At 51.5% G+C, this 12,393-nt stretch overlaps 1 protein-coding gene across 1 annotated transcript; it reads right to left on the bottom strand.

The window, feature by feature from the left end:
• Window positions 1-518: 518 nt before the first annotated feature.
• On the bottom strand, window positions 519-10,099 carry LOC119100117 (zinc finger protein 474). Its single transcript, XM_037223230.1, has 5 exons — window positions 9,834-10,099; window positions 9,624-9,767; window positions 9,044-9,491; window positions 7,285-7,410; window positions 519-614 (listed from the first exon to the last, which is right to left on the bottom strand). Exons 1-5 carry the CDS (start codon window positions 10,097-10,099, stop codon window positions 519-521), a joined length of 1,080 nt encoding a protein of 359 aa, XP_037079125.1.
• Between the last annotated feature and the right edge of the window lie 2,294 nt (window positions 10,100-12,393).

The following is a 12,393-nucleotide window of genomic DNA, read 5'->3' as shown; positions in this document are numbered from 1 at the left end:
AAAATGCAGGTCACCGTTCCTGTGTCATTCCCATACAGCTGTCTACCTAGTGCCTAGCGGCAGCCACGGGCGACTGTTTGGGTGTCCTTCTTTTATACTTGAAACTATAACAAAAACAACGGTTTGCTTCGTGATGCGAGCATCTTTTAACTGTGCTCATTTTAGCACCGTCAAAGGATTGTTGTACGTCGCACGGTTTGTACGCAGGGCGTAGGATTTCTGCTAGATCCCTTGGTGCCTGTTTGTTTGAAAGCTATTCACGACGAATAGTGTCGATGATCACTCATTTGCTGAGTTATCATTCCTTTTTTCTTCTTTTGTGTTTTTGGTTCCTGACACAGTTTCAGTTGCCACTGGCTGCAGGTCGCGTGATATTAATGATACCATGGTGCTTGATCGGTTTTCCCACCGCCGAGCAGCACAGCAGGGACAACTCCAAAAGCATGGTTATGTACGCATTATGCATGTATTTACACTCCCAACTGCCGGCATAAGTACTGGCTAGCACAGTCATTCACCTAAAACTGTATGAAAAACAAGCTCTCTTCCGACTTGGCCTTGTCCGACTCGGTGGGATTTGCCACGGAGGCACGTCTCTTCTCACCCTTCACCCTCTGAAACGTACAACAGGCGGTGGGTTAGTGGCCAGTTAGGAAGACCTCGAGAGGACCTCTCTACATTTCATGGGTGTAGGAACAGGGAGGTCAGGGGACCAACAGTATTAACTGTACCTCCTCCCCCCCCCCTACACACACTTCAGATTAAGGCTGTGTTTGGCTCACTTTTGCACTACATTTAAAATATATGCCAATTTACCCAGTTCACCCGCCATCTTCCTCAAGATGCATCATCTTTTTGGGCTGTTAACTGGTCACCACTTGGTGTTACAATCGCAAGACCAAGATCGCGCGGCCCATGGAGACTGCAACGCTGGGTATCGAGGCTGCTGTTGCTATGACTTGCGAGCGCGCATGTTCCAATCATGTTACAAAGTGTTTGTCAGTCACCAATGCTGTACGTTGTTCAGTGCATTAGCGAGGAACATTATTCACATATGTAAGACAATAGTATTAGCCTTGTTCCTCGGAGAGAAACCAAAAGAATGGAGATATAGTTGGGTTGATATTTCGGCAACATGCCTTTATCGAAACAATGGCCGAAGTGAGGACAGAAGGGAGTCCACTTCAGCTATTGCTTTGATAAAGGCATGTTGCCGAAATATCAACCCAACTATATCTTCATTCTTCTGGTTTTTCTCCGAGGAATAAGGCTAATACTACTGTCTTATCTATGTAATCAATTCCGAATAAATCTTGAACATTTTAAGACAAACATGCATTAGCCATGCTAATACAAGTTTGGGGCCCCATTTCATCTACAATCTGCGTTTAGGGAGTCCTCAATATCTCTGAAGAACACAACAAACACGGAACCGGAGTCCATGTGACGATTATTGGACCACCTGCGGCGATCAGGGATGCTGTTGTGTCAGTGGGGGTTTCTGTACTCATTCAGGGCCAACTGCGCGGGTCAGATGGCCTCCCGTGGAAGGGGAACAATTTGATGATATATCTTTCTAATGACCTCCGGATCGACCAGGAAATCCCGGCCCTGTAGCCAGAATGACAGCCAGAAGGCACTTGGCGATGAGACGTAATGGCTCTTCAACCCTTGACCCCAAACGTTAATGTGCCCCTGGTGTTCTTCTCAATGGGCCCTTGCCTGGAACGAAATTAGGAATCTCAGTATGGTTGAGTAGAGTGGTGGTCTCATTATTATTGAACAGAGTGGGTTGAAATGAGTTTAAAAAAAAACAATGCGATCCCATGTTTGCCTGAGAACGTTCATTTTTTCAGGATGGATTAGTAAAATAAGTTGCATCGACATGTTTGAACATGCCCGCCCGAAACCTCGAGCGCAAGGACAGCGCTGACCTGAGTTACAGCTTCCGTAAAACCGAACGGCGTCGGCCACAGCAACTGTCAGCAGACGGCGGACGCCGTAGTTATCTGTCTTCTGGGCAGATTTGTAGTTACAGAAGCACGAAAAATAGAGATTCTATCATTACTCTTCCAAATCCACCACCAGATTCCGGCATCAGTTTGTTATGCTTTAAGGGCCAATCTGTTCTTATCATCAGTCTAAAAATCGCGCACGTGAAATATGCGCCCAGACTGTCTTCTAAATGTAAGATTTGATGTCCTGAGGCGTTCAAAGGTACTTCTTTCGGAGGCGTCATCCTTTCCGAATGCCCGTCGTCCACGGCTTAGTATTAGCTGTTGGGCAGTTGCTGCGCGTCCTAGGGAGACTGCAACGTCTGACGTCGGTTTTTTTTGCTAAGATTTGCGCGTGCACATGCTCAAAATTATGTCATATAACTTGCATTACTACTCGATTTAAGTGTCTTAAGGTAATTATTTCAGAAGCGTCATCATTTTCGTCCACCGATAGGCATTGGCTAAAACTGTCGATCTACAATCTACCTTCGCGATGTCCTTATTTTCTGTAGAGCCCAGATAAAACATGAAAAAGGCTCTGAATTTTATCGATTTAGAAAGAGTCCACTAAGCCATTGTAAATGAAGGGCGCCGGTGAGTTATTTCATGCGATCTTTCAACGCCTGATTTTTGCACTTTATTGACTTCAAAATCCGAACAGAATTGATACCACGGCAGTTTCTGCTTTCTGTTCTGGTTGCAAAGTAAAAATAGCAATAAAACGAAGAAAACCGTTTCCCTTGTTAACAAGTAAGCTATATCCGGTAATTTTTAGGGGGGAGGTCAACACAAGAGGGGCTTTTTCAACACCGTTTTCCTCCTTGGCAAGACTCTGGCTACGCCACTGCCTGCACACAAAAGCATATCAAGTCGTCTGCGTTGAATGATGGGCAATAAAATGTATGTTGGACCAATTCATATCTAAGGCAGGCAGCATCCCGGAGTTTTTTTTTCTGCGATGGTGTGGTGTAAGAAAAAATAATTCGGAACAAGATGCTGCTGCAGGCGTCTAACATATGCTTTACAGACCAGTTAGTAGTAATGCCGATCCAAAAATATGCAACAAAGCAACCATACGATCAGTTCGCAGTCAGTCATGCGGGAGACAGCCGGCCCAGAGCAGTGGCCGTCAACGGCGGGCGGACGGTAGCAGGGCCCAGGCACGGAAGGTTTGACAGAAGGGCCTTCATTTTGTGGTTTGGTTTTGAAAAGGAGAATTTCCAGTTGTTTGGTTTTGGTCACACTGTTATTGGCGGTTTCAAGCCTCCGAATTTGTTTCTGTCTAAAATGCTGCGACAAGTCTTATCTATTGAAACTCAGCCAGCGAAATGAAGACACATAAAAACTTACCGCACTGTGAGCCATCGATTCGCTTTCAAAATTCTCACCCACATACGTCCAGGCCATATTTTGGCCTTACCCTGTGTAGGCAGATGCCTTCTCAATGACCCAAAATGTTCACCCGCGCTTGGAATTTCGCCTCCCCGGGAAAGACAATGTTGAAAGGGACAAATAGTTCTGGGAAGCTGGACAGCCTATTTGCCGAATGACATAGGTGGGTCGAACAAGCAAGGTTCTACACCAGTGAGAAATAGCGTTAGGTCCATATTTAGCAAAACAGCCATGACATTTGAATAAAGAGAGATAAGGACCTCCATCTCCATCCCCTCCCCTCCCCGGTCATCGGACTTGCTTTCTAGAAAAAGTTCCTGAAGCACGCCATGAGCTTCCCCTCCCCCCACTTTTTGAAACCTTCCTACGCCTATGCTACATTTTACCCAAACTCTGCTGCTCAAAAAGATGCATCTGTGTTAAGTGAAAGCTATGTAAGTTTAGACAAGTAGATACAAATGAAGAAATCCAGTTTACTATTTGGCGGCAATGAGGGCGGATAAAAGCTTAGGCGTGACCCACATCCATAGATTCTAAACCATCTCGAGTGAACACATTTGATTTTGTTAACACTATGCTTACTTGATTTAGATTGGACAAGTTGCCGGCTATATTGACAGTTGTCGTGGCCTGCCGCATTTAAACCGCTTGGTTTATTGGGTCTGATCTCCAAAAGAATATAAAGTTTTTTTCTGGACCAGGCCCTAATCATTTAATGCTTGCAAGCTAATTGGGCTTTGTTATCTATTGTCAGAAATATCCGTTTGGATTAAAAGTTGAACGTTTAGTAAGGTTCCTGATCCCTACATGGATTACTACAAGAAATGATCCCTACATGGATCCCTACATTGGGAACTAATTTGGCTCGATTGGCTGTTATCAGAAATATCCACGTAAATCTGGGATTGCCTGCTTGACAAAGCTGCTATTCGGCAAAATTTAGACCCGAAAACCACCTGTATCGATTTACTGAAGCCGAGTCCGTGCTATTTACTTGTTCCGTGACTTCAGGGCAATGTTTTGTGCCATAAGGGCAGACCGCACCTGAGTCGGTGTCTCTGGCGCGTTGCGTCCGCTCGCGTTACAGCCGCGGTCGTATGCCGATCGTGACCCGGGTCACGTGACCAGACGCCCCGACACGTGCCCTGAGCGGGGCAGGTGGGTCCGTGGCCACGGGCCCCCGCTGTGCGCGCCCATCGAGCGTCGAATAGCCGGCCGATACGCCACGGGGTCTGATCGCCCGCGGCGCTTCCCAGAACCCGGCGCTCACTATTCGCCGACCCCGACACAGTGACCATCACTCGGTCAGACGACACGGCGTCCTGAACTGGGCCCAACGACACGGTGGGCATCAATCGGCCCAACGGCGTGGTGCCCATCACTCGGCCAAACTATACGGTGACCATCACCTGGCCAAACGACACGGTGTCCATCACTCGGCCCAACGACACAGAGTCCATCACTCAGCCCAACGACACGGTGTCCATCACTCGGTCAAATGACACGGCCGGCGGGCGTCGGCCATTTCAACAACGGGGTCGCGTCCAAAGAGCCAGCGGCCTGCGGAGTCCTCCGGAGCCATTGCTGGCACGAGCTGAATCGTTGGGTTTGCACGACGTGGGAGCGACGGAAGAGCAGTCATAGAGCAGGCCATGTGCATTCCATAATGCACCCGCGCTCTTTGCAAGGTGTGTCGAATAGACACGGGGGACGCCTTGACGTTTCTTTCGCTACCGTCACAGCTGTTAAAGGATTATATTACCCTTTGGTAACAAATGGCTTGCGTGGCGTAAATGAGACGATGCAATGCCGTTAACTATTCACACAAATCCAACTCATAATCAGACTGCAGTTCTTCAATCCAATTAAGACTGCACTCAAGTTCTCGCGTTTTGGACCACAAGACTATCTTCATGCATGCCATCGGGGCAAACGATGCTTGCACTTCATGCATGACACTTCTCTCAGTGCATGACAGCCCTGATGCTGCTTGGTTTTGTCCTCTGTTGGAGGAAGCGGAATTCTAGTGTGTGCAGGATGGCATGTTGGATATTTTCTTCGTATTCGTATTTTATATTTTCGACGCTGAGATTTGTTATGCTCCATGACGCGTGGAAACAATATGCTAAGATGGTTATGGCCACCGTTCCAGCGCCCTGTCCTGGTGCTTTCAATAAGTACGTCTAGGTTTAGCTGCCTAGCGTATACTAGAGATGAAAGAACTGGAACGAATCTTAGCAGGCAAATTTACGAACCGAGGAAAATCGAAATAACCCCGAATGGGCGCAGACATCAAAGGCAACGGAGCTCCCGCGAGCCGTCAGATCCACGAATGACTCACGAAAAAGATGTCGCTGAAATAACAGTGACTTTTCACGGCACGTGAGCTTGCACCGTACGATCCCAATGTGTGTACATTTGTAGCTCCGCTCAATAAAACTAAGCCCTGGTGTCGGTACGTACCGATTCTACTCTGCGGTGACTTAGAAACGGTGCCGACGCCGCTGAGTTGAGCCGTAGACGGATGTGCGACATCCGACGCGAATTAGTCAAAATTTGTCTGGCCCCGATTCAGCACCACCATTGATAACTTAGTACCTCCTGGAGGTACCGCAGCGACGAAAGCTTCAAACGCGTACCTGTGCGCGTGCCGACGTAACACAGACGGGTGCTAACCGGTCCCGCAGACGGGTGATAACCGGCCACGCAGACGGGTGCTTACCGGTCCCGCAGACGGGTGCTAACCGGTCACGCAGACGGGTGCTAACCGGTCACGCGGACGGGTGCTAATCGGTCATGCAGGCGGGTGCTCACCGGTCACGCAGACGTGTGCCAACCGGTCACGCAGGCGGGTGCCAACCGGTCACGCGGACGGGCGCTAACCGGTCACGCTTTGCTTGAAGCGTTAGGAATGCACAACGGTCATCGATTGTTACACCTTTCAACAGGTGAGCGCTCGGTGGCTCTGACTGTTTGTTTTTATCAGCGCATTTCAGGTGGAGAGCCCACGTTATACGTTGCGTTTTATTGACATTTCTAAGCCATTCTATTCACACGGCTTTCCTTGGCGAATGTATCCACGTTAATGGCCATGCTTTATACCCATCCGCTAAGATGTGAGATTCTACACAACATTATCTACAGTTGAAAAAATGTATTGTCTCTTTAACAGCGCAGTCATACTTCATCCCTTATCGTCACTGGCATTCCTCCAAAAGGCTCCAATCGCATACGGTATTCGCCTACTACCTGCAGCTCATGCATTCGCCCATAACCACCTGTCGGTCCAAAACACCTGTGTTCTGTTGGGTCTAACGGCGAGTTATTTCCGCTAACAGCTGTTGAAGCATGAGCTATAAATATTACAAACTTGTCAGAATTTTTGTCCTTGTTGCACAGATCAATTACGGTTATCGGACCCTGGACACGTTGGCTTTAAATGCCAGCAGCTGATAATATTGGTAAGGTGAAATGACACATGATGTATTAAATATTATGACAAAATTAGCAACGTTATCGGTATTGCAGCCATGGGGCATGCCAGCAACGCCAATAAAAGCACAAAAAATCCCCCAGTAAATTTGAGGGTTGAGGCATGCATTTGGATTCTGGCAGGACGCAAATCTCGGAAAGTGCGCTTAGGTGTGATTGAATTTCACAACCTTCTCAGCGAACCGTCGTTATGCTTGGATGGCTGGAATCAAATAGCGTTTCTTCGCGTCGCCCAGTCATCGCTCTCATAGAAAAAACGGCGCCCCCATCGCATCAAATCTCGGCTAAATGTCTAACGCTTCCCTCTGGACATCGCCACCACTCGCAGCACATCGGTAACGCCACACCCCGGCACACAATCCGACAGCCGCCCTGCCCCCCCCCCCCCCCCCGCCGCCGTTACCTGCGCCTCGTCGGTGGCCAGCTGGTTGTACTCCTCTAGGGTGGCGCCCTCGGGCAGCTCGTCGGGTGGCTGTGGCGCCGGGCCCTGCTTTCGCCGGGGTAGCGCCGCTGTCGACTTGTACCACCGCTGCCGGGCAGAGCGCGCGCCTCAGTTACCACCGGCCCGACGCTGGCGGGACGGAAATAAGCCGGTGATCGACTATCGATCCCGGCCGCGTTACAGTGCGACAGCAAAGCGGCGGGACTGCGTGACAAGCGTCAGACATGAGCCACATCAGCCATGATGCCATGGTCCGTCTCGGATATTGCCGCACCAGTCCATGACTGCAGAAAGAGTCTAAATCCTTCGGACAGTTTTGTGATTCAGGCACGCGTCTTGGCTAATGAACGCGGCATGGCGCGTGGCGCGTGCTACGTCACGGTGGCGGAACTTTGATCGAACCGTCGCAGCCGGTTCGGATGGGCCGTTCTGCCGCCGGTGCCGATTACCATCGATCGCCAACCTCGTGCACCGCTGCGCGTCCCCGGCTCAGCTATTATTCACCATGGCAAGCACGGCTGTGCTCCTTTCCGGACGCATTGACTGCGGCCAGCCGTGCCCGAGCAGCTACCCGCGTAGCCTCTGTGCAGGTCTGTCGATAGCTATAGCCATCGCGGTTGCACGCCTCTGCACGGCCATGGATCGATGCAGGCTAGTGTATAACACAGTGGCCTAAACACGACGCGCCGTCTCCGCGCGGCCGTAATGATGTTTTCAAAACGTCCCAATGACTCTTGCTGAGGTATGTGGTCATAAATATACCAACAGCACAGAAGCAGCCAGCTGGTTCGGGGAATTCAGCACTCGGTGTTTGGTGTAGGTGTTCGGTGAATGGCTGGTAGTTCTCGGACAGGGCTGTACAGCTAGCTGTGACGTGCGAACATTCAGCCCGCCGCGCTTATTTTTTGCTGTCGGCACACAAAAACTGCCATGCGTCACTGGCAATTGATTTTCTCCTTTCGTGTGACTCGCTTTTCGGATGCGCACATGGACATTGGGCAGTGTCGACCTGTTAGGTAATGTTAAAACAGCGAGTAACGTCAAAAAATTACTCAAAACTTATGTTGAACGCGTGCTTTTGGCACTCGACCACTTTTCTTCAGAACTCCGTTCTTACGACCATGTACGCCGTCAATGTACACATAATTTAGATGATTCTGTGCATGCTGGCATGGGTTCCTCGCTCATTGCAATCGGAGATGATGCCGGGGCTATTTCGTTCGTAAATCAACTGGGCACAATTTTACCGAGTCGATAGCTTATCCCCAGATCTGGCTGCGGAACGTCCCGGCCGTGTCGGATTCAGTGCGGCCATTAGCCCGCGGAGGTTGGTGTGGCTGACGACCACATAAAACGGACCAGGGCAGAGGATTTTGGTGCGGGGTGGGAAAACGCACATACTACATACAGTTATGTATGACTTCCAAGAGGCTAAAGCTGCATTCTCAAGGCGTTCTGACTCCGCTGCGGTTCACTCGACACATCCTGTGCTCTGTGCCCCATATGACGGACGGCACATCATCAGATAGAGCACGTCTGGTCCTCCTTGGCAGAATGATGCTCGCCGCTTATGCCCGAAGTAACACAATACAAAACGTCGCGGGAACGTGCGTTTCCGTCTTTCTATTCGTCCATCCTGCGCCGGCCCAGCCTGCGCTCGGGGTCCTGACCCTGCCTGGAACGGCCATGTCTGATCGGCTGGTAGCAGCGAACATCTCACCTCGAGACACTGCGGCTGGTGGATGGGCATGGATGTGGGGCCAAACTGGCGGCCACAGACGTAGCACACAATGAAGGTGGGACCGAGCGCCGGCCTCTGGTACCGGGCCAGCGTCAGTGCCAGGTTGTGCTGCAGCGCCTCCCGCCGGCGCTCCTGCTGCACCTCGTCCTCTTGTAGGCGCGCCTCCTTGCGCCGCTTCTCTTGACGCTGCTGCTGCTTGCGCTGCGCTACTGGGTCCAGCGACGGCTGCGGCTTGTATCGCACCGGCGTCGGACGCTGGATCGAGAGCCGCTTCTTGACGAGGCGGCGCGCGCGAGCCGGTGAGCGCGACGCCTCCTCCGGGTGGCTGTGGAACCGCTCCGGGTTTTCCGATTTGCCGCACGAGACACACGGTGAGGGCAGGCGCGCGCCGTGCGGCTGTCGCGCCGGCGACGAGCGGCTGTTGTCGCTAGCGCGCCTCAGCCGGCTCCGCTCTGGCGAGAGTACGGCCGTCCGTGCGCGGTACTCGATGTTGGGCACGTTGAGGTCGCGCGGTCCGACCGCCAGCCGCATGGTGCCGGGCCGAGCGCGCCGTCCGGACCGCTCCGCCTGCTCCGAGTCGGGCGACGAGCTCGACTCGCCGCCGCTGCGGCTCGACAGCGAGGCGAGCGCCAGCAGCTCGCTGCAGCGCCGCGTCGACATGTCGACCTCGGTGCACTTGTCCGCGTCGAGCACCTTAGGCCGGCTGAGGGTGGTGGTGCGCGGCCGCTCGGCGCGCCCCTTGCCCGGCCCAGCCGCCACCGCCGCCCGCATCTGGCCGCTGCTGGACGGCCACGAGGACGTCAGCGATGCGACAGCCGGCGCGCGCGAGCCCAGCGAGTCCAGCCGAACCGGCGTGGCGGCGCGCTTGGCGGTCGGCAGTGCGCTGTTCGCCGCACGCCAACGCTCCAGGCAGCGCGGCTCGTGCAGCGCGATGGAGTGCGAGCCGAACTGCTTCTTGCAGACGTAGCACTCGGCGAAGGACGGCGGCCGGCTGTGCGGCGGTCCCTCGTCGACGTCGACCACGAAGCCCTTCATGTCGGCGAGCCGGCAGTGCGGCCGACCAAGCGGCGCTGGACGCTCCGTTCGCCGTCGGCGCGGCCCGGTGCCGTCACGCACGGGCGGTCAGCGACGGGTCGCCACGATGACTGGCCCGTGGTGGAGCCGCCGCCGGTGCCATCGATCCCATCACCTGGACGGAGCCACAACACGGCGCCCGGTCGCGCAGTCAGTCGATATGTGGGCGACGACGACCGCCACGGCCGCCGCCAGCGAGTGCGCGCGCTTCGGAGGCGCGCCGGGACGGCCACTGACAGCTGACGGTGGCGCGATAATAAACCGCTTCAGCGGCCGTATCCGTGTGGAATCAGTCATCGTTGACCGAAGGGATTTAGTTAAGTGGATTACTTTGCCAGCAGGTGTCATAGGGCATGCAAAACATCTAGCATGTCCCGTGCAGGAAAGACAGCAACGATGGAAGTCAGGAAACCGTGCCTAACGTTCTCATTGCCTTGGCGAATTGCTGTCGAAGTTCACACCGTGGGTATGGTTTCAAGCTTTTCCGACAACCCATCGTTTTGTATACATCAAGAGCGCCTTAAGTTCGCCCTTCATAACAGCAGCCGCGACAAAATCGCGTTTGATAAGTTAGTATAATTTTCCAGGAGAATGATCCATCCCAACTGTTTGTCGGAGCTTCCTTCAGTCTTCGTTCCCGTCGTCAAGTGTTTAGCTGGAAGCGCAGTAGCTCTACTGCAAATCGGAAAGCAGGCCGCCAATCAAGAAAATGTGTTTCACTGCAGCAACCTCAAATCGTATGACTGAGATTTGCCATGCTCTTCTTTGGGGCATTTGGGCCCAATGGAGCGAAGTTGAGATCATCACGGGTGAACAACGCTGGTTAACGGACAACCTCTTGACGCTATTTTTAGGGGTTAATGCAAATTGGTCGAAACACGATTCGCCAACTCTGTCAACGCCAACTACCTAATTGTGGTTACGGTTTGTCTGGGCTGACGCTGACATGACATGAACTGAAAAGGTTCTCATTGACACTTATGTACTGGAAGAGCCTTCAAGTATGCTCAACTAGATCATCATTCGCAAGAAAAGACCGCGAGCTGCTTACCGGAATATGAAACAGGTCGGTACTCGAACGTTTTGGTTTGAACGTCAAGGTTCTCATTGACACTTATATACTGGAAGAGCCTTCAAGTATGCTCAACTAGATCATTATTCGCAAGAAAAGACCGCGAGCTGCTTACCGGAATATGAAACAGGTCGGTACTCGAACGTTTTGTAGCTGGACGACGACCATGAATACACTCACTAGTCAGCATACAGAGGCCAATGCTCAGGTTTATGTAACTGTGGAAAAGATCTAACTTCTGTTCAGAATGATACTGGAGAAAAGATTGAAGCAGCCAAGATTGAGGTAACCGAGATGCGATTGAAACCATTGATGCGTCTCCGAGGCTTGCGCTCTGACTATCCCGTTGTTCAATTTGGACACGAGCACAAGCGGTAAGTGGTTCTTCTCACCTGCAAACGTTAACTGGAAGCAACCTGCATTAGAGTTGAAATCCCAAAATAAGCTGAAAAGACTGGAATGGAATAGCGACCGCATCACGAAAAGGGAATTCTGATGCGGCTTATGTACCAGGACGTAAATGGAATGTTGATCGTTGCTTGTTGCTTGCTTGCCAGCCCCTTGAAACTGTGCAGTTGTAGCTTAATTATCCACACCCGTCACGTTTTTCGCTTAACAAGTAATTTTTTACCAACCTTTATGCACCTAACTCTTGTTATGTTGATACTCAGTTCTGATAACTACTTGAAACCCCAGTGCTCTTGTGACCAAGAGTGAATAGCGGTGGGTAACAAAAGGGTGCGAGGTTTTTGCACATTAGGTGTGCTCATTTTGTCCATCTTTTAGCAAACATAGTTACCTCAGACTTGCTTCCTCAATGGTCATGTACATTGTAAATATGAGATCAGTGGTGTAGAAACGTCCCAAAAATGGGAGAGCTTAGTCTTTTTTTAAGTCGATTCCTTTTCTACATCATCATAGGATTATTGTCCAACGTAAGCGAAAGACGGGAAGCCCGTCGTTCTCTCACCTCCTACTTTCATGAATTACGTTCAGGTTTTGATGTAGCACAAAAGGTTCAGGATGTACACGTTGTGAGCTACCATGTTGTCTAACCTCCTCTTACGCTGGCTTGGTCTCCATGTACGGTTTATGGAGGCATTTTGTGCCTTGGGCGACAAATCACGTGTCGCTGTTTTCAGTGGCAAGCACAAACTAGTCGTAAAACGATTCGATGATACCA

Source organism: Pollicipes pollicipes, unplaced genomic scaffold (assembly GCF_011947565.3).
Source record: "Pollicipes pollicipes isolate AB1234 unplaced genomic scaffold, Ppol_2.1 Scaffold_4881;HRSCAF=5763_pilon_pilon_pilon, whole genome shotgun sequence".
Classification (NCBI taxonomy): domain Eukaryota; kingdom Metazoa; phylum Arthropoda; class Thecostraca; order Pollicipedomorpha; family Pollicipedidae; genus Pollicipes; species Pollicipes pollicipes.
Note: the sequence above shows the minus strand (reverse complement) of the source record. Positions and strands in the feature narration are given on the sequence as shown.